We start from the raw sequence: 27690 nt of genomic DNA, 5'->3' as shown, positions 1-27690 counted from the left end.
ATCAAGCGCAGTTATTCCGCTGCAATTCAACTTGATCATGTGGTTGTTGGTATTGTTGGTTTTTGCTAATAATTCTATTTTTAGAATGTTTAACTTTTAGGTGTGCTCGTCCTTAAGTTATTTGTTTTTGTTATTTTTTTGGCATCAATAACAATTATATTCAACAATTTTTATTGAGCTCGAGGCCGTTTTAAATGAAAATGTGGTGATTTCCGAAATAGCGATCACTTCTACCATTTTTTTCAAATTATTGTTGCTTTTCCACAATAAAAATTTTCAATAAAAAACGGCCTCGAGCTCAATAAAAATTGTTGAATATAATTTATAAATTTTATTTAAAACATGAATACAAAAGATATATGTACTTTAAACATGATTCGGTTTTTCAACTGAGCCTATATCTATAGACTATAGTCTATTGGGAATCGGAGAAGCATTGTTTTTGTCTAATTTTGACTACTGAAATATATTGGCGAAAAAGACAAAAAACACACTTTGCGAAGTATACTTCTTTATCCAGCTTTTTATAAAACAACAGGAAGTCTGCTAATTTATCCGATTCCTTTTAATAGGTGCAGCAAATCTAGAGAATATAATCAATGTGCCGTAAGTAACTTCGAAAGCATTTTAAATATATTTCCAGAAATCAAAAGCGCGTATGGGTCAAATAGCTGTAGTTCTCATCTAAAAATATGAAATTTGAAGACATCCTAGACACTGGACTGTATGGATGAATAATGTAATATTTTGACAACAAAATTTTTTGACTTATTTTGACACAACTTTGTTTCCTTTATCCCTACCTTTATCGATGATATTATGGGCCAAAAACTTACAAATAGCCGCCTTAGCAGCGCATGTACACGCCTGAAGGCCTATTCTGATCTAAATCAAACCAAAGACCATTTTTTAGTCCCATTTGACAATGAAGGCCTATTCTGATCTAAATCAAACCAAAGCCAGTTTTTAGTCCCATTTCACTCATTTGACCGCAAATGCCACTGAATTTGACTTAGTGAAAATAAGCATTAAAATTAATAGAAAAAAAATACGAAGCTAAGTAAAGTGTTAATTTTTCGTAGTGCCTGCTCTAAATGCAATGTAAAATGTTTAAGATAATACATAATATGGTTTTTTTTATGTCTTCCTTTTGACCACGTTTCTCTAGAATTGTTTATTATTCAAAATGAAAGCGAAACTTGTCCCGTACCTACAAGTAAATATATTAGCACGGTAAAGGAAAAAAACGAATACTGCATCTGATCAAAAGATGATTGTACCTAAAATCTAGTGACTGTACCTAATGTACCTTTAAGTCATCAAACGTCGGAAAAAGGTACAATTGTACCTACTTTTTCATCCCTGTTCTCTATTACCATTTTGTTGAGTACGAGAATGATTTTTGGGTATTTTGGGCACCCGCGGGATCCTGCGTTGCGGAACGGAAAGAACCTATTTTTACCAGAACCAATCAGCTGTTCTTGTTTACATTTCATGCTTTCTCACGTTCCTTAATTTTTTTTCAATCTGTTTCTGGAAAGCGTGCTGCAATTTGTTTTTTCTTGTGCCCGAGCCAGCACGAGCTTTGTGGCATTGGTCGAATACCTAAAAGTTTATTTTCATTTTAATTAAGTGAAATGCTAGTATCTGTAAGTCGAACAACGAAATTAACAAGTACTTTGCTATGGCAAAGGATGAGGACGAAATCTACAGTGTTTTCGCCAATTCATATGAAACTTTATGCTACAAAGTCAGGAGGAACAATGGATTTTATCGATGGAACCAAAAGGTTCAGTGAAAGGATAACAATAGGGGATGTCACGAAAGTTTTAAAAGCACCAACAAATCCTGAACTGGTGCCTAAAAAATATGGTAAATGACTGTATGATGCTAATGAAATGTATTTATGTATGCCGATGGGCGAGGCCAAAGTCCAAATTTGCTTGAGCCTAGCACCAGTTGACTTGCAATACATACATAGTTTCATAAAAATTAATTATTTTTTATAAAGTTCAGTACAGCCATGGTACATTAGAACTGACACAATCAGCGCTACATCATTTACGGTGGATGCTGCAGAAGGATATTTTAAAGCAGGATATGTTCCTTATTGGTCAACCTGGATCATTGCGCCGGCAGTTAGCAATGCAATATTTAGAACTAACACAGCGTGAATTGGAATACATTGCGTTGAGTAGAGATACCACAGAAAGTGATTTGAAACAGCGGCGAGAAATCAAGAACAAAGCTGCAATATATTATGATCAGGTAAGATTGAATTACAGTTTCGTAATCAATGTTTAATTTTATTTTCAAATAGTGCGCTGTGCGTGCTGCAGTTAATGGACGCGTTTTGGTGCTTGATGGCGTAGAGCATGCTGAACGCAATGTATTACCAATATTAAATAATTTACTAGAAAATCGTGAAATGCATCTAGAAAATGGGAAATTCTTAATGGCTCCCGAACGCTACGATAAGTTATTAGAAGTAAGAAGTAAAAGCATTTTAAAACGCTAGTATATTTCTTATTTTTATTCACTTGCACATGCATTTTCACACTCTCTAGACACATACCAAAGAAGAGATGGATAAGAATGGTGTTCTGCGAGTGTCCGAAGACTTCCGCGTGGTTGCGATCGGTCTCCCTACACACAAATATAAAGGCACACCATTAGATCCACCATTGCGTTCTCGCTTCCAGTGCCGCAACGTATCGCACTATGCCTTTGATGTAAGCACAATTCCTTGCATAGTTACTAAACCAATTCGTATTTCCCACAAGCACTCATTTTCATATTCATATTTGCATATGTATGCAATTACTTTAGGAGATTTTAACCAACCTGCATCATTACGCTCCGACTGTGCCTCCAGAGAATATCAAACGTTTGATTAGCTTTGGCATGGCAATTCAAGCTGCGGATCAAACCGATAGTCTTCCAGACTTCCCCCTTGACAACTTGCATCTGGTAGCAAAAATGATGGTAAATATTCAAATTTATACTTACACAACAGCTTAAAAAAAACATATTTGGTTTTTAATATTAGGACGCTAATCCACACATCAGCGTGCATGATGCAATAACCCGTATTTATCCCTACCAAACATCAATGAAGAAGGAACATATTGAACGCATCAAATCGCTGCTGAAATCTTTTAAAATAGACGCTGTGATTAGCAAGGCAGTAAAGAGTATTTCTAAATCCAACTCGACGGAAGAAGCTGCTTATATACGGTTTAATATCGATGACGTGTCTATTTCATTACCTGGTAGCCATTGGCCAGCCCCGCAGCGAAAACTTAACGAATTCGTAGACCTAGATCATCAACGCAACGTGTNCCCGCAACGTATCGCACTATGCCTTTGATGTAAGCACAATTCCTTGCATAGTTATTAAACCAATTCGTATTTCCCACAAGCACTCATTTTCATATTCATATTTGCATATGTATGCAATTACTTTAGGAGATTTTAACCAACCTGCATCAGTACGCTCCGACTGTGCCTCCAGAGAATATCAAACGTTTGATTAGCTTTGGCATGGCAATTCAAGCTGCGGATCAAACCGATAGTCTTCCAGACTTCCCCCTTGACAACTTGCATCTGGTAGCAAAAATGATGGTAAATATTCAAATTTATGCTTACACAACAGCTTAAAAAAACATATTTGGTTTTTAATATTAGGACGCTAATCCACACATCAGCGTGCATGATGCAATAACCCGTATTTATCCATACCAAACATCAATGAAGAAGGAACATATTGAACGCATCAAATCGCTGCTGAAATCTTTTAAAATAGACGCTGTGATTAGCAAGGCAGTAAAGAGTATTTCTAAATCCAACTCGACGGAAGAAGCTGCTTATATACGGTTTAATATCGATGACGTGTCTATTTCATTACCTGGTAGCCATTGGCCAGCCCCGCAGCGAAAACTTAACGAATTCGTAGACCTAGATCATCAACGCAACGTGTTAGCCGCAATGCTACAATCAATTGCAGTGGGAGACATATGCTTAATTGGTATGTCTTTTGAAAATCCTAATCAAATAAACTATTAATTATACATTTTTCGAGTAGGTCAAAAAGGTGTTGGAAAAATTACTCTGACCAGTCATTTGGTGCACTTGCTAAACCAATCACTTGAAACTATGATTCTCTATGAGGATATGACTTCGCGTGATCTTATTCAGCAACGCATTACTTCCACAGATGGAGACACGGTATGGCGCGATTCACCATTGGTACGAGCAGCGAAATGTGGTTCTATAGCTGTACTAAATGGCGTACATCATTTGCACAAGAGCACAATTACAGCACTGCAACGGTAAGCACATTTCTATAATTTACTATTAATCTTTCAAGTTTTAATTCTATTTGCAGTTTAATTCAGGATCGCGAATTGCAGCTCTGTGACGGCACGATTTTGGTGCGTCCCGATCGCTATAATGCACTTCTTCAGCAGGGCTTCACTAAATTAGAACTAGCTGAAAAGGGTATACTCAAAATACATGATTCCTTTCGCATTATAGCATTGGGCGAACCGCCGAGTCCCGGCCAACCTGCACAAAATTGGCTCACTTCTGAAATCCTCAGCTTATTCTTGTTCCTTGAAGTACGGCCACTTCAACAGAGTGAAGAATATGAAATCATAAGAAAACTTTATGGCGAAATTAATGATGATATTCAAAAAATAATTAACTTATCACATTATTTGCGGGAGTCATCAGATCCGACCCTCTTGAACTTAGCTGGTACTTTGTCAACGCGCCAATTGTTGAAAATTGCGCGGCGAATATCTGCTTTTCCAAGTGGTAACGCTGGAGGGAGCGACTTAATCTCCGCCTACGATATACTTCAAAATACATTTCTCGCCAAATTTATGCCGGCTTTGCCGCGTGCAGCGCTTGAAGACGCCATAGCTCGCTCGGGCATCGAGAAGACCAGCACACGGTCGGCTATTCGACTCAAAATTACCACTGATGGCAATGTGTTGACTATAGGCAACACTTCCATGCCGCTTGTCGCAACGGAAGCGGAGTCTAAAGTACCCAGTACGCTATTTTATGAAATGCCACAACATGTAGAGCTCTTGGAGCGGCTATTACAGGACTTCATAATCGGTGATCACCTCTTGTTAGTTGGTAATCAGGGTGTAGGAAAAAACAAGCTCATCGATAAACTACTTCAACTAATGAACAAGGCGCGCGAGTACCTACAGCTGCATCGCGATACCACCGTGCATAGCCTGACGGTTCAGTCAACGCTTCGCGATGGTCAGGTCATCTACGAGGACAGTCCACTTGTAAAAGCGGCGAAGAGCGGGCACATATTGGTAATCGATGAAGCAGACAAAGCTCCTGTAAATGTAACATGCATATTGCGGACGCTGGTCGAAAATGGTGAAATGTTACTCTCAGACGGACGCAAAATTGTACCTGCCGGCGAAGGTGCCGCTGCTCGAAATGCGGGGTATACTGGCGAAATCATTGAAATGCATCCCAATTTCCGTATAATTGTGTTGGCAAACAGGCCAGGATTTCCATTCCTAGGCAATGACTTTTTCGCCACTTTGGGTGACGTCTTTAGCTGCCACGCTATTGATAATCCGTCGCCGGATTCAGAAATATTTCTTCTGCAAAAATATGGCCCATCAGTACCCAAGAAAACACTCTCTATGCTGGTCAATGCTTTTGGCGAGCTGCGTACATTGGCCGATGAAGGTGTACTCAATTACCCTTACTCCACAAGAGAAGTGGTTAATATTGTGAAACATTTGGAAAAATATCCGCACGACTCAATGTCCGAATTGGTTGGCAATGTGCTGGACTTCGACAAATATCAACCCGAGGCTCTGCAACAAGTAACAACAGTACTATCCAAGCATGGCTTACCCATAGAAGCATATGCGCGCAATGAATTGTTTGCATTGCGGCGCAAGAAGGAAATCCAATTGACAGTTGAACGCAAAAGTGGTCTTGACGTTTCTAATCCCAAATACGGCAAAGTTGACCCAAAGAACGAGCCGCATGTAGGCGGCAATACGTGGGCTGGCGGTACTGGCGGTCGCGACACAGCTGGTCTTGGGGGAAAAGGTGGACCTTTTCGCCTGGATGCCGGTCACAAAGTGCGTCAGCTCTCTGATGAAGAGAAAGATGCGATACCGGAAGAGGTAAAACAGGCTGCCCGCGAAATGAATCGCAAAGCATTCGAAGACAAGCTAAAAGAGATTCGTATGTCAGCTCATGATCATAAGTTATACGCACAATTCAGCGAGCCGATTCGGAAGCAAGTGCAGCAGCTCAAAGCAGTTTTAGAAGCTATGCAGACGAAGAGTAATGAAAGACAATGGCAAAAATACCAAACACATGGGGAGTTAGATGACACACGCTTGATAGAGGGTATTACTGGAGAAAAGAATATCTATAGGAGACGTGCTGAGGCTAATCCGTGGGCGGATCATATTCAGGAGAAGCCCAATAGGTTGAAGTTGGTAGTGGATGTGTCGGGCTCCATGTACAGGTAAATGCTTACCCACTTTTTCACTCAATATTGACAGTCACTTGCATCCTATTCTCTCTGCTTCCAGATTTAATGGTTACGATGGCCGTTTGGATCGCGAGCTCGAAGCCGTCGTAATGGTCATGGAAGCATTCGAGGGCTTTGAAAAGAAAATTGTGTATGATATCGTTGGTCATAGCGGCGAGGGTTGGGAAATACCATTTGTCAACGCTGGTAGCCCGCCAAAAACAGATAAAGAACGTTTCGAAACAATTCGTATGATGCATGCACATTCCCAATTCTGCTGGTCTGGCGACAGTACTGTAAAGGCTATTAAAGAAGCTGTGAATACATTGTCAACTGAGAACTATGACAACTCAATCGTTGTAGTGCTTAGCGATGCGAACTTATCACGTTATGGCATACAGCCAAAAGAGCTGGGGAAAGCTCTTATGAATGGTGAACCGAAAGTGAAAGGACATATGTTATTCATTGGCAGTTTAGAGGAGGAGGCTGATGAGTATGCTCAGACAAATTTGGTACCTTATGCAAGAATCTTTAAATTTTTTGTCCGTTTAATTTCAGAATCAATGCTCAAATGCCGGCAGGGCATAGTTATGTTTGCATGGACTTAACGAAATTGCCACAAATTCTGAAACAGATTTTCACTTCATCATTGCTGTGAGGTAGTTAAGAAATGTTTATCTTAAATGGGAATTATTTTTTAAGTCAAAAGTCAATGAATCTGTACAGTTTTTTAATGTGTAATACAAGTATATGTGTCTAAAAAAGCATGTATGTATTTATATATTTTTATAGCCAAAATCTGCATTTATCAATAACTGTTGGTACATTTGTAAGTTCCTAGCTGATACAAAATAAAATTGGGCCAGCTCCAAAATCATACCAAATTAAAAACAATGGGGCGTATTCTTGTTTTCGTACGAATCGAAAATTTGAAATTTGTGTATATCCTAATTCTCAAACTTGGAAAAAACTTCGATGTTTCATTTGTTTAATGAACAAATTATATACCAATCGAAAGTATTAAGCCTATAGAATGTAAAAACTTTGGGTTGTCTATTGTTCTCATGGCCTACCTATCGGGTTGGCAGATATAAACAGGTAGGTAATACGAGTATGTTTCACTCCTCTGTTTAACACATTCTATAGGATTTATGCTGAAATAGTGAAAAATTAAAAAGGAAAATTATAATTTTTGATATTTAATTAAAAATATCCTGGCCAGGATTTTTTCAGCCAACCCACTTCCGAAATATTTCCTAACACGTTAAATTTCATACAAAGTAGATTTCATCCATTAAACAGATAGGTGACGGTCATTCCCTTGTCGGATCTCCTACTATAAGTAAAATTAATTATTAAAATATGGGTATCAATCGAATGGGGTTTGAAAATTTTTTATTTCTGAACTGTATTTAGCGGGGTTTTTGACAATTAAAGTTCCACTTAATTCATCAATTAATTAAAATATGTATCGTAGTGTCCAGCGAAGGAGAGTTAACAACGATTAAGCTTGAAAGTACTTTTGTAGAGGGCTGCCACCTGTTTTAAAGGTCTAACTCAATTAACTAATTCAAAAGGTATATGAAATACAGATGCAGCAGTCAAACAAAAGAATGCTAAGAAATGTTTAGTTTGAACATTTCGAATGTTTCAAGAGAGTTGCCACGTGTTTAAAAAGTTAAATTCAAATTATTCAGTAGGTTGGATGAATTACTAGAAGTTGGGTATATATTGAAATGGGTTTGAAAGGGATTTATTCCTGACCTTCATTTACGAGGGTTGACATTTATTCCAACAGTCAAATTCGAATCAGTTCATCAGTTTATTGAAATACATGTGTATCACAATGTCAGACGAAAATGGTTTAAGAAAATTTTAGTTTGAGAATACGTTTGAAAAGGAGTTTCAAAAACGAGATGTCAAATTCTAAGCCTTAGGCTGTAGATGTATGATAAAATTTTATGTTTTTAATTAAGAACTTTTTTCAGTGGTATAGGGCGATTTGAAGTTCGATCAAAATAAAAATATGCACTATGCGAACGAAACTGCTCTACACTCAGAAACGGCTGACCGGTTTTGATAAAATATGGCACTCGGATCTCTTACAACTCTTACTAACATTTGGAATATTTTTTAAGTTTTTCAAATTAAATTTTTGGCGTTTTAACGCCATGCGAGGTCACTAGTTGTTTATTCTTGCGGTTTCACTAATGGAAGTGAACCTAGAGATAAGTTGTTGCAGCCATCGCCCAACTACAAATCACACACCATCAATCATTTTTTGTCCATGGGGGAACGGCTTGTAACAGGCCCAATGTTGCTCAAGTCATACGGCACCACCTGCCTGCACGGCCTCCAACTCGCACAACCCGCGACCAAACCAAACCAAAGAGCAACCAAAGAGCCCCATTGACTTAGCTCCCCACTCAGCCGTATATGTAGGAGTATTCTGAAAATAATATTATATTTATTTTTTGTTTCATGATACAATACATCGATCGATGTACATACATATATAAATCGATTTGCTTTATTGAAATTTTTTAAAGATACATTATAATTTGTTTACATGTTGCCTTTAGCGACATTGTTTTATATTTGAATAACAAATAACACATAATTATGCCTTCAGACATACACACTTACATACAAACACAAGTTTACGGCATGCCTCCTGCAAATGTAAGGCAACTGTCCAAACACGTCCACAAATGGATATAGACATATAGACACTCATTCATACAATTACAAAGTGATCTGATTTAAAAGCAAATACATTAATAAAACGTTCCACAAACATATTCGAATTACAAATGAATGTAACCGACCATTTCTGGTTCCTCAGCACAGATATTTTAAAAAGAAGAATTTCCAAAACAAATTCGATCTCCAGTTAAAAGAAATATTTTAGCAGAAAGGATCTGTCGCTTAAAATAGAAGTTTAAAATATAAATAAATATGACGTGATATTGCTCCCGACTACGTATTCTGATTAGGTTGTATGACCACCCAGCCGTCATCGGCCAGCAATTCTTGCTGCTGTAGCGCACTGCCGCCACTACTGGACTGGGCCGCTCTCGCATTGGCGGCAAGTAAATCCATCTGTTGTTGTACACCGCCAGCGCCATTCGGCCCCACAGTTCGTGCCTGCTCGGCGAGTAAATTTTCGCGTTGTTGTTTTAAGTTGTTCAGAAGTTCCAGAAGTTCTTGCTGCAAAAGCAATAAAGTAGACATGTTTTTTTTTTTATTTGCTCACCCATAATAATTTTCTATAAATGTAAACTTACCTTCTCTTGAATTTTCTTCAGCATATCTTGTTTCTTTTGGCGTTCTTCTGGATCCAAACCTATAAGGATTTTCTCCTTGATGTCCTGTGCGTAGTAGAGTCTTGTATCTACCCGCAAGTATTCTTTGGCCAAACGGCGGTGTTCTCTGTAAATTGATTGTGACTCTTCGTTGTCGGGTATTGGTTGTTCAGGTTGTAGCTCGGGGTCTAGCATCTCAGCGAGCGACGGGTCGTCAGTGTCATCGTTATCATTAGCATCATAGTGTATGGGGGCAGTGAAGTCTCCTTCAGGCATTACGTTATTCTGTTTCGTAGACTTTGTTTCGGTGACGGTGAGTCCCTTTTTGCCATCACTATTTGCTGTAAAAATAAAATAGATAGTCATTAGCAGGGCTTAAAAAATATAAATAAAACAAATATGCTCCTAAACACATATGCTAAATCAATAGAATTCTATTTCAATATTTTTATTCAATATTCGGCCCAGAGAGATCCCTAGAAGAAAACGTTTCAAGCGGACCGAATCGGTTTTAATTTTTTGGCCGCCATATTGGATTCGCCATTATGAATTTTTAAAATCGTGCTATAGGTTCGTAATCAGCAATCTCAAAAATATAAATACCTGCTGTTACTTTTTCTTTTTTAAAGTTGGGTTCTCTGTGGCAAAAAAGTTGTAAAGCAAAATGCAATTCATGGTTACCTTAGACGGCATGGTGAATTTTTCAAAAGGCTCTTAATATGCGTAAATTTAAACAAACATTCTTTAGATTATTCAATCTTTTTTTACGAAAAATTTATAATAAGATTGCAAATCACAAAAAAAAAAAAAAAAAACATTAAATCCAAGATGGCAGAATGTTTCCATATGGAATTTTAGGGTAAATACTGTGGATCCATGAAATACAAAGAGAAGAAAACTGCGTCAAATAGAAGTAAACTGCATTAAATGTTCGCTACTTCAAATTCTTTTAAACATCACTCGTTCAAAACCCATACCAAAATTTCCATTTAACTTGTTATTTAAATTTATTTTAACTTTTTGAACAGGTGGCTTCCACCTTAAAGAATATTTTCGAAATAGTTTGAGTGTAACTTTTTAACAGGTAGTAATTTCGTTTGACCTCCATGTTGTTGTAATATTTTATTTAAATTATTAATTCATTGATTCTCCTTCAATATCCTATATGCCAACGGTGGGCAAACGCGACTCTTTGAGCCAAATGCGGCTCTTTGCTTAGCAAAGAGCGACTCTTTTTACTTTCTCTTTGCTTAGAACATTTTGGCTCTTTTTAACCGACTTCAAAAAAGGAGGAGGTTACCAAACCGTCGGAATATTTTTTTTATGTATGTTACCGCATAACTTTTGACCACGTCAACCGATTTTGAAAAATCTGCTTGCATCGGAAAGGTAGTGTCTCACAGGTGGTCCCATACTAATCTGGTTTAGATCCGATCAGTGGATCATGAAAAAATTAACAGTACTCCTAAATTTTTATATGAGAATTGAAGTCGGTTTTTTTTGCTTAAAATTACTTGTTACTTTTCCATTGTGTTGTTTTTTTATTTTATTCTTTTTATATACACATATGCAAATTGAGATCGGAACATTACCCACTATTGGAGAATGAAAATTGGCTTTCTGACTTAATGTTCTTTACCGATATGAAGGAGCATTTGCGAAACTTGAATTTGTATTTCATCATTTTCCATGGCTAGCAAAAAATATTGCAAATGATTTAAAAGCCGATTTTGAAAAATGTGTTGCCGATTTGAAATTATTTAAATGTTCGTTTGCATACTTCATAAACCCTTTTTTACCTTCCCTTTATTAGCTCGCGATGTAACTATGTAATATTGGGGCGCCTAAAAGTTGCAGCGATTTCTATTCTCAAGTTACATACCTGATGACAGTACGAATGGCAATTATAATAGGGAGGTTTTAGTTTTTTAAACTATAATTTTATTTTTTGTAATATAATTGAAAATAGTGTTGCCGCGCCGTCTCAAGAAAATGTATCACTGACCAAGCTAATGTGGTATGTAAAAGTATACAGGCAATGTTTAATTTTATTACACGGTGTGCAAATTTGCACACATTATAAAAGGAAACTGGTTACCTCTCTTAATATGCGCCAATAAACAAATTTTTTTTAGAGTGCATTTTAAGTCTTAGTAAAATTCATTCAAATGTCCTTAAATAAATTAAATTTAGTTTTTTTAACAGAGTATTTTAATCTACATTAAGATCTGCTTTCTTTTTAAATTAACAAATGAAAATATGTGATATGAAAGAGATTAGTACAGAAAGAGTATATATTTACTTTATATATATGTATATAAGATCTTGCTTAAAGCATCCTTTTTAGCTAACTAAAACAATTGTGCTTATACCTATTTTGGTGAGATCTCTTCATATGTTCATTGCTTCGTTCAAAAAAAAAAAATAAAATGCTTTGATTTCACGCTAAAGTAGCGAATTTTAATACATTTAGAAAACGTAATGCTTTCTACCATCTTTAATGAAAATCGAGTTTTGAATGAAAGAAACTTTATAGAAAATATAAAATTTTGGCCTATTTAAAAAAGTATGCACATTTATACTGATCGGTAAAAATAAGTATCTCGCGAAAATTCGTATAAAAATGTATCCAATTGGATCTATTTAGATCCAAACGGCATCCCTGATTAAGGATGCAAGAATGATAGAATACAAGATTGCGCCAATCGAGCTGAGAGCAACTGGCCGTGACGTCTGAGAGAGCAAGACGCACTCGACAAGAAAAAGAGGAAGCATCTAAAAGGCAGTATTGCCAAGTTTTGAATTTGAAAAAGCACCAAATTTTTATTGGTGTATTTTATGGACTTTATATGCATACATAATTTTATTGTACCGATGCAGATTCAAATTAATAAAAATCAATGTTTTTTGCACGACGGTTGATTTCTTCTGGCATTATTGAAGGTGCTGCCACATATTTTGTTGTCGCTTATGACTGTCACTGTGCCACGATTGTGTTTAAATTTTTGTAAAGCTGCTTACCACACTTACGATTGCTATGAATTTTGCTTAAATTTTTTAAGATTTTCAAATTTGGTGTGTTCAACTAAAAACAAAAGCACCAAAAATGCTCCAAGGATCGAAGCCAACAATTTTCGCGTTTTGAATACCCACTAAATTTGGTGCGAAAAGCATGGAGTTGGCAGCAGTGGATATAAACAAAAGTATTGTATGACGTCAGCGATTGGGTGGATGCTGTCAAATCGACAAAGAGAGGGTTAGCAGTCTGCGAATGGCGCGACCTTTATTTTCTGGATCGTGTTGAAGATGAATTTACAATATCCGAAATACTCTTTTTTTAAGAAAAGCGAAAAAGAGCTGGAATTCTGGAATTAAAAGAAGATAAGACACTGGAAATGCAACATAAAGCTTTGCCGTTGCTTGAATTCTGGCAACAAGTATCAGATTTAAAATACCTGCTGTTGAAAACAGCTGCCTGCAGTATATTTTCAAATTATGGTAGAACGTATTATGCTAGGCGCACATTGCATCCGATAGGCCGACCGATTTCGGCCGAACAATTTGACCGCCCGAACTGATGCGCATACTTAACCAGATTATTTGCCGACCGTATTTATAGATAATTTTTTTGTTTTGCACCCAATCAGTTAATTTTTCGCAGTCCATTTTGGTACTTTTCACCTGACATCGGATGAGAAAAACAAACATGTTTGAATTTATCGTCACTGACGGACGTCAACGGCCGATATCGGTTCGGTTATCGGTTTATGTCCGAGAGCGCTCATATAATCACAAGTGTTTATTGGAGCACAATTCGGCCGATAATTGTGAGTCTTTAGTAGGGGAAATTGAGAGAGCAAAATAACATTTCATTTTGAGGGAAAGCTGCTAGTTTCTGCTGGAAAATTTTAGCCAACAGCAATTTGCCAACAAGAAAACAGGTGATCAAAAACAGCTGATCAAAAACAGCTGATCGAAAATCGCTGGTTGGAATTTACGCAAATCCCTAAATTTAATTTGATGTCTTGGAACTTAATAGTAAAATGCGACTAATTAAATTTGTAAGAAGTAAGTAATTATTCGTTTAGTCGGTGAACTGTGTCAGGACTTGTTTTCTTACGTTTTCAATTTTATACTTTTGAATGTAAACAAAATCTCTATCAGCTGTTCGTCTAACTTGCAAGTTTCTGCAATTTTCTATTCGCGCACTATTTTCGATATTTTTTTCTTGTGAAAGAGCAGATGGCATTTCACCGGAATTTTGCTGTTGGACAACTTTTACTGGAGATTTTAAACGAACGTACCAATTGGCTAACCAACATGTAACAGAACTGTTACGAACGGCTGTAACTGACGTAAAACCAGATTTTGAAAATTTGCTCAAAGGGATCTTTTTAATTTTATTTAATATCTATCTTACGTACATTAGAATAATAATAAAATTTATGTTTTTCATTTCTAATAATAATTTTGCTTAAAAATAAAATTTTTGCTTTTGTTGTTTTTTTTTTGGCTCTTTGTAATATTTAGAACTTACATGTGGTTCTTTTCGGCCTCGGCCGTGCCCACCGCTGCTATATGCTAATCCAAGGTATATCCTAGTGTGCTAAATTTCATTGAAGTATGTCCAGCCGTTTTGGCGTGAAAGAGCAACAAACATACTCATACCAGCCCTGCCAACGTGGCAGTAGTTATTAGGATGTTTGACTCTTTTTTGGTTTTTTGAAAACCTTTAGGCGGTTTTTGTGAAATTGTATTTTTCGAATACTGAGTAAACCGGATTTTTACAGTCGAATAAACCGGGTTTTCACCTAGTTTATTTATATACCATAATTTAAAAATTCTAAATACTTATTTTATTGAAAATGGAACAACATAGAATATTTTTAACTGAAAAATTTTCCACTGCAGGAAACTAATTTTTTTTTTTTTCCTAATTTTTTTTTTTTTAATTTCCATTTTTCGAATAACTCGAAAACCGGTTTTCGACAAAAGTCAAATAAGCGAACACCCTAGCAGTTATTCAAAATTTAATGAAAATATGCTCATGTTTCTTGTGTAAATCGACAAAAATATGATATCAACAAAATTTGGAGGAGTTTAATCTCGAAAACGTATAAGAAAGCTAATATTTATGTTATCTTTGAATGTTATTCTGAGCAAAATATTACTTTTTTTTGTTATAAAAATTTGTTGTTTTATTTCTCGGATTCACTATTTTAAATTGTGAACAAACCTGCACGAGAATGAACTAAATGAACCAGCTCACTTGAGTGATTTGAACTAGGTTGATCGATCATCGAAATGCACTAAAAGTCTAAATCAAACTAAAAACTAACGTTTTTACACAACGCTATGAAAATTTCTGCAGCCGTGCTCCGTGATAGTACGTGGAACAAACTGGCATTTTGTGAAAATATTATAATCTTTCCGCGCATAAAGACATTTAGAAGAAAGGATTTACATAAAAAAAAAAATTATATATTTTTTAAACAACGCGATTTGTAGTATATTCAGTATTGTAAACATCTGGTCCAAGGAATGTGGAATTAGCGTCAATCCTACCATGACCGAGATGGTACTCTTCACGAGAAAGTACTTACTATCTCAACCGAAGTCAAATATCTTGGAAAAGAAACATCGAAATCCGCTCCAGAAAGGCCAATACCATCCGGTATGCCTGTTAAACGGCTATAGGCTAAACATGGGGAATAAACCTTATATATATATGTAGTACATGCATTGGATGTACACAGGGGTGATAATACCCATTCGGCAGATGCAGACACGAAGAGGAGGTGGAGAGCATCAAAGACCATATCTGCCACTGTCCCGCCCTCGCCAAAACACACAACATGTTCTTCAAAAAATTACTTTTTAGATTGCTTAATTGACCTACTCTGTATTTCGATTCCAAACTTAATGCAAGGCGGCACGGACAAATACAAAATCATAGTGCCAAATATTTCAATCCTATTGACTTGCTTTTCGAATCGCAATGCAGAGTAGACCACGTCAACTCAGGTGTTTCAAGGAGGATAGAGACACAAATGGCTTCCGCCAGTGGTAGCACAAAGGGCAGTCACTCCAACCCACACTAACCTTGCAAACCAGAGCCAATTGAAAAAAAATTAAAGGTATATTCAGAATCAGTGCACTAAAAATTATTGAAATATTCACTTGTGAATAACTCAGTGAAAGGAGATACCAATATGTTTGCATGTATGGGTTTATATAAAACAAATCAAATATTTATTCGCGCCCACGAAATATAATGATGATCCAACCAACTGTAGAAGGACCAATGCCCATCAAGAAGTTCCCCCAATTTCCACGAGTCATATATCGACGGCTGAGTGGAAGATCGACCTATCTCAGCAGCCAATTCGAAAACGCCAAGTGCACTAGGAAAAATTTTATGTCATCGATTTTGTTCAAACTCTACTGTATTTTTGCTATGGTTACTAGGCACATAGGGGTATTTGAACGATCTAGGCTGCCATAAACCAATTTGACAAAATTTTAAGGAAACGTAAAAACTGAGTCACATTCAATAGAGTACATTCCAAATAACATTTTCCCGTCCCTCTCACTTTCCACCGACAGAGCGCCCTTCCGTATCTGCCGTCCGTATCAGAGTGTCCAGATTAGGCGATTTTGCGCCAAATTTGGCGATTTTCTTTTGGATATTTGCGCGTAAAAATTTAGGAAATCGCCATTGGCGATTTTTTGCGATTTTTCCCTTCAAATAAGTTTTTTTCAAATTATAAAAATATCCAAAACTTAGTTTTCCACAATAATTTTACAGAAAANGTTTTTTTCCAATTATAAAAATATCCAAAACTTAGTTTTCCACAATAATTTTACAGAAAAGGGCTAATGAACTGCGTGATAAACTTGACTTAAGAAGCATATTAAAAGGCTGTCAAAAATGTTTAATCACCCTAATCGAAGAACTTTTGAAACGATTACCTAGTCAATTAAATACTTCTAAAAACGCTTTGGTTTTGTCACCAGAAAAGTGTGTGAATCACAAGAGGGCGAGTTTCAGGGACCTGCCAATTCACTATTTGACTTTAAAGGAAAGAAAAGCAGCGGAAACTGAATATTTAAATATTTTAACTTTCCCACGGAATAGCTTTTCTCAGAACCATTCTATCCGACTCTGATGAAATAAAACGTTTGAAAATATAAGTAAATTCATATTATTATCCTTGGCGCACTCACATGCTTTGTTGAGAGCTTTTTTCCGTAATGAATTCAACAAAAACTAAGATCCAAAATTGGATGAGGTTGGAGAGCCTTAATTCAATAGTTCGAATAATGTGTTATATGATAGCTAACAGTTTCTGCAGCAAAACGTTTCCAATATCAAACAGTACGATATCAAGGTTGATTAGCCCAATATATGACAACAACAGAAGTGTAAATTATAATCATCATTCATTATTACAGGTTTTTATTAGGTGCGATTAATCAATTAATATGAGTTCTAATAAATTTACTAATTACACAGTCCTATTGCAAAATATGTTGAAACCAATATTGTTTGTACATCACTATTGTCTGAGGGTATTATATTCGTTTTTGGTTTTAAATACCATATTATAACAAGATCTCATTTTTAAAATAAAAGATTTGTAAATCGATTTCATGAATTTTATTTAAAAAAAAAATTGCGATTTTTGGCGATTTTTTTTTTCAGAAATTGCGCTTTTTATTTAAACAATCTGGACACCCTATCAACATATGAATTGCTGTTGGGACGAGAATACCATAAGATAGGTAGTGCCAGCCGTCGTGCCCTACGGTTTCACGTCGGTGGCTAGTTGAGCTATAACTTGCACAGCGAGCGCTCACCGTTGGCCGGAAACAGAATATTCGAATGGTCTAACTATGCATACTTCGCACAACTTCGCATAAACTTTAAACTGTAATTTCTTATGTACTTTTTATGTATTCCATTACCCATAAATTAGCAGAACTTTTAAAAACTTAGCGAACTGTTGAGTTAGATTTTGCTTCACATTTTCTTAAATAACATTTCTATTGCACTGGTACAAAAATGGTTGTGCGAAGTTATGCGAAGTATGCAAAATCAGACCTAAACGCTGCTTATAAATAAATTGTCGGTTTCTAGAAAGATCGTGACGGTTTTAAGTCAATAGTTTGCTTTATGCATTCTTTTCTTAAAAAGTAGTGAAGGTTCTGTATGCGGATAGATAATAATTCATTAAAGTGTTACATTTTTTTAATCATTTTATTAAGGAAAATTTCAATTTAAATGTAACGAAAATAGCGGTTTTTAGCAAGTATTTTTTTTGGAATTTTTGTGAACATTAAGAAATTTTTTGTATCCCCGGGAGAGATCGCGTTATTATTCTTTGTTCAATTGAGAGCTTAGAAATTTGGCTAATGTAGTGCGAAAAGATTGCCCGCAGAATATGCAGATAAATGGAATTTCTTTACTTAGAAAATGTATTAAAGAAAAACAACACTACTTTAAATCTATTTTAACACTAAAATTAAACATTTTTGAAGAATTAGAGGGCGCTGAACCACAATAAGAATCCATTTAATAAAAAAAAAATTGTATTCGAGATATAAGCAAAAGTCATGTTTTCAAGGACCTTTCCGTGCGTTGCTAAAAATCTGCAGGAATGAGAGGCGAACCCAACTATATTGTGTATTTCGGAATATACATTTGTTTTCCTTACAGTGCTGTTGTGTTATATAAATGACAGTTAAAAACAAAGTTTTGGGTATACATACAAACATTTACATTCAGACAAATGTAAGTTTAGATAAATCTACAATATTTCAGTAAACACAGTGTACAAATTGTTGAAAATTGGTGTGCGAAGTACAATTTTTGTACAAAATAAGTTTATTATAAAATTTTCGGAAAATGGGTGTGGCTCGCCCACTTATGATGAAATTCTGTATCTCAGTAGCCGCTTCTAAACACTCCCACATTCCATTAGATTAGATTTAGAGGAAGGAGCAGGTCGCCTAGTTCCCGCGACCGAAACGATATACTGTAATGAACCTCTATTCAACTACAGGTCATCTTTGATCCACGAACTGCTAAGAAACCTCGCGTGGTCTTTTGGCTGAATGCCATTTAGGTCGTGTGCTTCCAGGTACGGTGTTCCTAGGTAGCGAAGTCTGGTCCTGGTAAGGGCTTCACAGTGCCACATAATGTGCTCTGCTGTTTCCTGTTCTTCGTTACACAACCTACAGTGGTCAGAGTTGACAACTCCTATGTTTGACCAGTGGCAAGTAAGAAAGCCTGTAACCATTCTAACTTCATGCCTACTGAGGTGAAGGAGTTCTTCGGTTCTCCTTGCTGATATATCCGGAATGAAGGACTTGGCCTGTCTGTTACCTTCCGTATTTGTCCAGTAACGTTGCGCTTCGTACTTCATCCAGATATAGTAGTTCCGCTTAACGGAGCACCATGGCAGACCGGTAAAGGGTCCTGGGCCTATGAAGACCTTTTCTGGCGAGAATATCTGCCACTTCATTGCCCATGACTCCACTGTATCCCGGTACCCATATGAGGTATACCCGGTTCCTGGAGGCGATCAGTATTAAAAGTTGAGGACAGTTCCATACCAGATTTTGGGGTGATCTCGTGCGCTTTAAGAGCGAGGAGCTCCACTCTGCTGTCCGAGTGTATGTATGTATGTATTTTTTGGTTGGCACCTCTGCGCCGGACGCAATTGTCTATTAGAGAGTGTTCCGCGTCGTCGAAAGCGCCCTTCACATCTAAGAAACAACCCACCTCTTTGTCCTCCAGGGGCTTCTGAATTTTCCTTGTTAGATTCTAAAGAGCGTGGATAGTAGATCTTCCTGGAATGTAGGCGTATTGGTGTCTGTGCAAAGAGTTCCTGAAAAGAAAACTATCCCTGATATATCTGTCTACGATTCTATGATGTAGCGGACCCTGCAACCCACTTCCTATATATCAATAATTTACAGAAACACAAAAACTGAAGCCAATTCACTTAAAATCGATGATTGGACAAATGTGTATCGGACTTATGAATTTCCACCAATTTCGGTACACTTAGTTACGTTGGTATGGAAAAGCAATACGTTGAAAATTATTGAAATCGGACTCGCTTTATCGTATAACGGTAAATTTTAGAAATACGAAAACTCCGATATTTTAATAATACATACTTAAAACAATATCTTCACAATAAACCATAACAATTGTAGTTCTATTACATTTGCTTAACCTTATTGTGATACATATTTGAATTATCTAATTCCCTAAATTAAAGTAGAATTGCATTTCTTAAACAGCTGGCAACCCTCCCACATGTTGTTTAGATACAAACCATTTCGATTGATACTCATATTGCAGCAATTCATTCAACTTAATTGAATTTAAATTTTTAACAGGTGGCAACGTTTAACGTTCTAACCTAGACATAAACCTTCTCCTCGCCGAGACGAACATGCAGGTATCCGTGTTTTTACAATCGGACCACGACAACATAGAGTGTATCGATGTCAAACTTTAAGTAACTTTATTTTTATTGTTTTGGTGGAATAATTGGATAACATCCCCTTCTATTTAGTTGATCTCAAAACTTTACCATTATAAATGTCAAAACATGTCTTTTCTAAACATTTCGAGTTGGAATATTCATAAAAATAATTTTGGCCGCCTAAATCGGTCATGACCCTTCTTAGAATCACAAGTTTTCTTAAAATTCTTATCTCATATCACACTTATGCTTGAAAATCCAAAATTGTTGACCCATTAGAACTTTTTCTGTGCATTTTGTTTTTGTACTATTTTTGTTTTGTTTTTTCATACATATGTCTTGTTTCGATAGTTTATTTATACGCTTTCCTCCGATATATAAACATAAATATAAAAATTATTTTATCCCCGACATTTTTGTATGATATACAAATTTCCGCTGAATCCGAATACGAAATCGGAATATTAGAAGGTAGAACCGTTTTTGAGATATATTTCGAGCTTATTGTATTGATAAAAGATCACACTTTGAAGTACAGTAACGAAAGCGGAAGAAAACACATTTTTTTGTTGCTGTTTGTTCAAATTACAGTGATGTGTGATCATGTGAAAAATAATAGGGACACGATATTTTCACAAGCTTTGGCTAGTTTTTCTTTGTTCGTTAAATACTTATTATCTTTTTTTTATAAAAATACAGCTCATTATTTACTTAACAAAAAATTTTAAACTTTGTAGAAAAATTCAAAAAATTACAACAGCCAAAACTGATTAGGTATTTTATCTAGAACTTGCAAGTTTCAAGTGGCTAAGAGGTGAAATAAGGCAAACGGAATAACGCAAATTTTGCTTTATTGTACTGGGAAATAATACCAAAATCTGAGTTTTGCTTTATTTCCAACATTTGTTGGACAAATTCTGCCTTATTTCCCATTGCTTATTTATACTATTTGTAACAGTTTACTGACAGAAGGAACTTTGTTTGTTCCAAAAATACAATTCAACATAAAGGCTGCGTTTCTTTATACATTCCGGATAATCCCATTTCACAGCCGGAATAAAAAGAATGCGTTTGAAATATACGTTAACATATCATCGGGAACGTTCTAAAGAATAAGTAAACAAAAAAGTTTATTCCAAACGTTCAGAATGAATAAAGAAATGCAGCCAAAATATGATATAATTCATATGAAAAAAGTAATATTCACAAAATATTTTTACTTATGAAAAGTCTAACAAACAATAGGGAAAGCGTGTTTAATAACTGCTCGGCACATTGGACATAGCGCTTTTGTATGAATTTTATCTGCATGCTCTTTAATATGTTGGAAACGTTGCTGGCAAATCTTAAAATGTTTGCATGGAACAAACAAAAGTTGCCGTTCCTGTTCGCAGCATATAACGCAGAGAATATTGTTTTGAGTTGTATCTTCAGTTGAAATTTCTGCATCACTTGCTTCACAAATATGTTAATGTTTGGCCGCGCTTCTCCTCCGATTTGTGGCGTGCACTTTGATGTTATCATCCGAATGGAGGGACCGACAGTTTTACGCCGACTCCGAACGGCGATTGTATTTTTATGAGAAGCTGTTTTTTATGGTAGAAATACGCTCGGAGGTTCGCCATTGCCTGCCGAGGGTCGACCGCTGTTAAGAAAAAACCTCTTTTCTATATTTTTTTGCGATGTTGCTTTGACTAGGGCTTGAACCCAGGCCCTGCGGAGTGATAGCGCGCACTGCTAACCACTACACCACAGCGTCCGCCCAATTACTTGGATATTAAAAAGCAGTTTCAGAAGTGAACTAGTGTCATTTTATTATTACAAGTATCGCCTAGTTGTCGAAATTCGACATCCTTTCTCATACACTTTTGAATTTTACCTGTCACCAATACTAACTCCTTTATGCGAATTACTATTTTGAAGTCCACCATCATCATTTATAGCGAATATAAAGGAAAACCTAAAATCGAATTAAGAACGTTAATACAGGATTGATTAATGATAATTCTACCAAGTCTTCTTCAAATTTCTTCAGTAGCTTTTGAAATTAGACCCCAAAAATGAACCTCGATTTTAATTTATAAAAAACGACACGACTGGGCTACCAAGTTACACCAAATTTTATGTTATTATTTAATATGTGTTCTAAAAGTGAAACAAATGTGATCAAAAATATGATATTTTAGGATAGCTCTCAATCCCTGCGCCACCTATCGGAAGACAAATACACTGATCCTTCTAAAAACTTTTGCAAAAAAAAAATAATAATCACTCAATGCAATTTTAAAATCTGGGAGAAAATGGTTCCCAATTGAATGATTCTTGCATATGTGGCTGTGTCAAATTTCGGGACGTTAGCATAAGCGGTTCCAGAGATAAGCGATGAGAATTTCAGTTTGTATGGGCGTGCCACGCCCCCTTTCCCATTATCTACCACTTTTCGCCGTAAGTACGTTATTGATATCATAAATGGATGTGCACAATTTCAGAACGTTGGCATAAGCGGTTCCAGAGATAAGCGATATGAGAATTTCAGTTTGTATGGACGGTGCCACGCCCCCCTTTCCAAAATCAAAGTAAGTACGGTATTGACAACATATGTTGCTGTGTCAAATTTCACGACTGTTCCAGAGACGCCCCCTTTTCCAAAAAGGGGTTTTTGACATATACGTAGACATAGTTGTGAAGTAGGTTTGATCAAGCAAAAGTGTTTTCATTTACATATACCTTGGAGATTATAGTTCTTCTCGAGGTAGAACAAAACCAAATAAAAAAAAGTGCAAAATAAGTACAAAACAAATAAGAAATTAATATTTCTACTTTCTTCGTTGTTTGCTTAGTTACTATTTATTTATATAAGTACATATAATATGAGACGTTCCATGTCAAACGGACCAAGGCTCTGTCCAAAATTCTTTGGGATAGAATTTAATGTAAAGCATATCAAAAGACTCGCGAATTTATAATGCTTCAAATAAAACGTGGCAGAATTTTTTGAACATCGGAATCCTGATGCTGGACCTCGAAAACCCCCGAGTAATAAGTTTCAAGTGATTCCAATTGATTTTTAAAATAGCTGGCAACTGTTTTAACAAACTGAATGACTAACAGCCGCACTCAGAAACGTTCCTTAAATTAGCTCTAACGGGCACTTAACTAAAGATCGTTAAATCTGTTAATAAATGTTACCTCTCAGAGTTAAAAATTATGAAACAATAAATTCAAGTATGGCCCCAGTTGCGGCCCTTCAGTTTTGTGGCATCTCTCACTTTTTTGGTTCAGTTTGAAATAAAATATAAAAATAAGTATTTATATCATTTTGTGCGCACTGGCTCAACAGACGTGATGGCTGAGTGAGCAGAGCACTGGCGTGGCATTCGAGAGATCCGAGTTCAAGTCCTAGAGCAGGAAAGTTTTCTTTTTATTTTTTTATTTTTTTGTTTGTTTAATTTTTATAAATTATTTTGAATGGATTTGTTTTTGCTTTTTTGGTCTAATTTTCTTTTGATTTATAGATTTGATTGTTTTAAAAAGGAAACAAATTTTTTTTAGTTTAATTAAATTGTCTGCTAAAAGACAAACAAGACCAATAACAGGCCAATTCTGGCATCTTTCAACTCACCTCAGTCTTTCGAGAGACTAGAGTCTTTATATTTCGATAACTATCTTGAAAGTCCTTTTCTGTATTTCGAATAACTATTTGAAAGATGTGCAAATAGTGTTATTATATTTATCGTTTAGCAATAACTTTTCTAAGAACTAAACGAAATGAAAAAAAAATAAAAATATTGAAAGAAAAAAGATGAATCAAAAAAGTTTCCAAACGTTAAATAAAATAAAAAATGTTTTTTTTTAAGCAATAAAACTTAAAAAAAAAATTGTATTTAACAATGTTCATTGCCGAGGAATGGCATTAAAGCTCACTGGGCCATTGCCACTGTTACAGCAACGTTATCGAAATTGAGATTTATTGAAAACAAACAAAAAACTTCAAAATCATTCGATAAAAAAGTTAAGAAAAGGTTTTTGTTTTTTTTTTTTAATTTAATGTTCATTAAAATGGAGTTAACGAACCATTAACTGACTCTGAGAGGGAATTTTTTCAAATCGTAACTGAGGGACACCTTAAGTAATCATTAAACTATTCTGAGTGCGGCTGCAATTTATGTACACACTTACTGATATGACGTCTTCTAAGGGTTGCAGCATTTACGTAATACTGAATTTCCACTTATTATGGAAAAGTCAAAATCGAACGTAGCCACATGGCGTATGAGTTACCTAGACGAGATGAGAATGTTACTCATACGCCATGTACGTACTTTCGATTTTAACTTTTCCGTAAATAAATGGTATATCCAATATGGATCCACCATTTTGAATTTTTTTAAATTTGATTTCAGATTCATAATCAGCGACCTTATAACCCCCCAACTGTAAAACTTTAAGCGAATTCGATTTTTTTATCCGCCATATTGGGTCCGCCATTTGGAGTTTTTTCCAATCTTATTTCTGATTCGTAATCAGCGAACCCGATGCCTTCCAAGTAACGAATTCTAAGTGAATCCGATAAATTTTATAAAAATCTTCCACCATATATATTCGTGATCAGCGACCCAAAAAACATTAGAATCCGTCTTGATCAAATAATTGACAACTATTTTAACAAACTGAATGACAAATTTTTTTACGCATTTACGGACATGGCGTCTTCCAGGGGTCGCAGCATTTACGTAATACTGAGTTTTAAATTCACGCGTTATAAATTCGCGAGTCTTTTGACATGATTTACGTTAATTTCTATCCCATAGAATTTTGGACAGAGCTTTGGCCCGTTTGACGTGCAATGTCCCATATATATATTTTTTTTGTACCCTACATTCGGCATAGCTATTAGGTGCATACTTATATAATCTAAAGTAGGCTAAATGCCGTTTTTTTTCAAAGCCGGAATTGTTAGTACTTGGAAGTATAAAAATATATATGTATATTTTCATATCTGCACAGATTCATAAAATTAAATTTTGGTTTGTTAAATTTTATAATAACAGCTTAGGGCCAGTTTTGCAGTGGCAGTTTGAACTTAAATCAAATTGAAAAGCAGGCTGACATTTGTTTGGCTAATCTTAATTTAAACCAGCCAGCTCAAGCGTTTGAACTAAGGTTAAACCACAGCCGTACACTAAAAAACTGGCCCTTATCGTCTGATTATGGCAACTTAACGTAACTTACAGGCTCTCCGTTAGACATTCTCTTAAATGGATGTTGCTTATAATTGAACAGCTGAAACTTAACGTAACGTAATGCTCCCACGCTTTGTAACCTATGGTCAATTGTCAGAAGAAGCTCTAGAAGCACGAAGCAAAGACCTTAAGACCTACAAATGTCTATTTGTCTCGCAACTGCAGCAGAAAAAAGATGAATGAAGATATATTCAATACACTTTTGACTAGTTCCGACCCTCTTATATCAAATATGAGAAAACTACAAAAAAAAAATTAAGGATTTGCCGAAAGAAGCAAAACATTTGATAATTATGGAGAACTATAGTGATGATGAAAACGTTGGGTTGTCTTTTTTTCCTGGCTTACCTATCGGGTTGGCAGTTATAAACAGGTAGGTAATACTAGTAATTTTCACTTATATGTTTAACACATCCTAAACGCTTTATGCTTTCGATTGGTATATATGTAATTTGTTCATTAAACAAATGAGTACAAAATTAAAAAAAAAATGATAATCATAATTTTTGAATAATTAACCAAAAATATCCTGGCCAGGAGTTGCGCTACATAAAAAAAGTTTTTTAGTTGAAAAATTACGAATTAAATCACAAATAAAATTAGTGTTTTATTTCTTATTTGGTCCACGAAATCAAATAGATTTCATAGTTATTTGCGGATTTAAAATCAAAAAGGATTTTAAAAAACGGAACCCTGGCCTGGATTGATGGCAAACAAGGTTATGCGTCGACCGTTTGAATGAAGCAATCAAGAATCGTGAAAATGCCTGGATCCTCACTTCCATTTGCTTTTGGCTTTGCATAACTCACTTTACGGTAAAAAATTGGTTGACCGAAGAGCCGCTGAAAATCACTTGGCAAAGTCTTTCGGCGATAAGCCACATATGTTCTACGCCGCTGAAATTAGTAAGATACCCGAAAAATGGCAAAGGCCATAATAATGATCAATATTTACTTGATTGAAATAGATTTTCAACAAAAAATATATTTTTTTTTTTCAAAAATGTACCGCGGGGACTTTTTATTTTACCCAATATTTACTAATAAATGCATGCATACTATATATTATCCAACAACTGTGCAGATCCGTTTGGTTGGCCGTCGTCATTATTGCTGTTGCGTCACACATTGTTTTCGTTTACTATTGAACACTGTCGTTTCCCGGTATTGGTTTGTTTTGATTTGATTTCATCGATTCTTACGCATAATTTTCCAGAAAATTTGCAAACAGTTACATTTGTTCACTTGCATTTCTTTTATTGTATTTCGTAACGTAACGTTCTTTGGCGGGCTCTCTGTTTGCAACTTAAGCCAAAAATGCATCACATATTTAAATTGCAAATTTATTATTACTCTTCAGAAATCTTTCAATCTTTCCCGATAGACGAATATCAGATATATGATATTGTTGCAAAAATTTTAAAAATATTCACACTAAAAAGATAATTTATCAAATATTTTAATATTCATAGTAAAATACATTTATAATATATCTATCGCTGTGCATAGGCGTTCGAATTGGTCATTAACAGCCGCGGAAATGGGGCAAATATTTAGTGGATGCCACGCGTAATTTTCTGGCGCTGGCGGAACTTCATCGAACACGTACACTATCGCGCTCGAACGCAAACTAAGACTGGCCACAGATTCAACAGCGACATCACGAGAAGAGAACGTAAACGAGCGCTATTGTGAGTGTGGCGGTCAGTGTTGCCATTTTACGATTTTCCCACTAGATCCAGCGATTTTATTTTCTACTTAGCGGGAAAAATTGGAATTCGGTGACTAGCGGGACTTTTAGCGTTTATTTAGGAGATCTTAGCTAGTTTTTAGCGATTTTATTCATAACGATCGCAATTCTTTATAGGGTGTTTACAACTTCGTTGAGAGCAGTTAGTTGAAATGCAGTTTATACTATGTTCACGTTGAAATTNGAAAATTGGAATTAGGAGATCTTAGCTAGTTTTTAGCGATTTTATTCATAACGATCGCAATTATTTATAGGGTGTTTACAACTTCGTTGAGAGCAGTTAGTTGAAATGCAGTTTATACTATGTTCACGTTGAAATTTTAACTCGAGTTTAACGTTTTGAGATTAAGAACAACTGT

At 35.7% G+C, this 27690-nt stretch overlaps 2 protein-coding genes across 3 annotated transcripts in view; one reads left to right on the top strand and one right to left on the bottom strand.

Moving 5' to 3' along the window:
- The first annotated feature begins 1510 nt into the window (after positions 1–1510).
- On the top strand, positions 1511–7416 carry c12.2 (von Willebrand factor A domain-containing protein c12.2). The gene is made up of 10 exons (XM_017625763.1): positions 1511–1872; positions 2012–2268; positions 2321–2488; positions 2568–2732; positions 3469–3624; positions 3688–4027; positions 4085–4331; positions 4388–6526; positions 6594–7025; positions 7091–7416. The coding sequence occupies exons 1-10, from the start codon at positions 1638–1640 to the stop codon at positions 7188–7190; spliced, it is 4239 nt and encodes a 1412-aa protein (XP_017481252.1). The 5' UTR covers positions 1511–1637; the 3' UTR covers positions 7191–7416.
- Positions 7417–9090: 1674 nt separating this feature from the next.
- Positions 9091–27690, bottom strand: part of Tak1 (TGF-beta activated kinase 1) — a 35568-nt gene continuing 16968 nt past the window's right edge. The window contains exons 9-10 of one of the 2 annotated variants that reach the window (XM_017625761.1): positions 9820–10178; positions 9091–9742 (exon numbers count right to left, since the gene is read on the bottom strand). In XM_017625761.1, coding sequence (XP_017481250.1) covers positions 9512–9742; positions 9820–10178 — 590 coding nt within the window. In that variant the 3' untranslated portion in view covers positions 9091–9511. The remainder of the gene's footprint in view (positions 9743–9819; positions 10179–27690) is intronic. The other variant, XM_017625762.1, reaches the window with a different exon arrangement.

The sequence above is a fragment of the Rhagoletis zephyria genome, unplaced genomic scaffold (genome assembly GCF_001687245.7).
Source record: "Rhagoletis zephyria isolate East Lansing unplaced genomic scaffold, Rhagoletis_zephyria_1.1 Rzeph_scaffold_04222, whole genome shotgun sequence".
NCBI classification, from domain to species: domain Eukaryota; kingdom Metazoa; phylum Arthropoda; class Insecta; order Diptera; family Tephritidae; genus Rhagoletis; species Rhagoletis zephyria.
The sequence above is the reverse complement of the archived record's forward strand: the minus strand, read 5'-3'. Positions and strand labels throughout refer to the sequence as shown.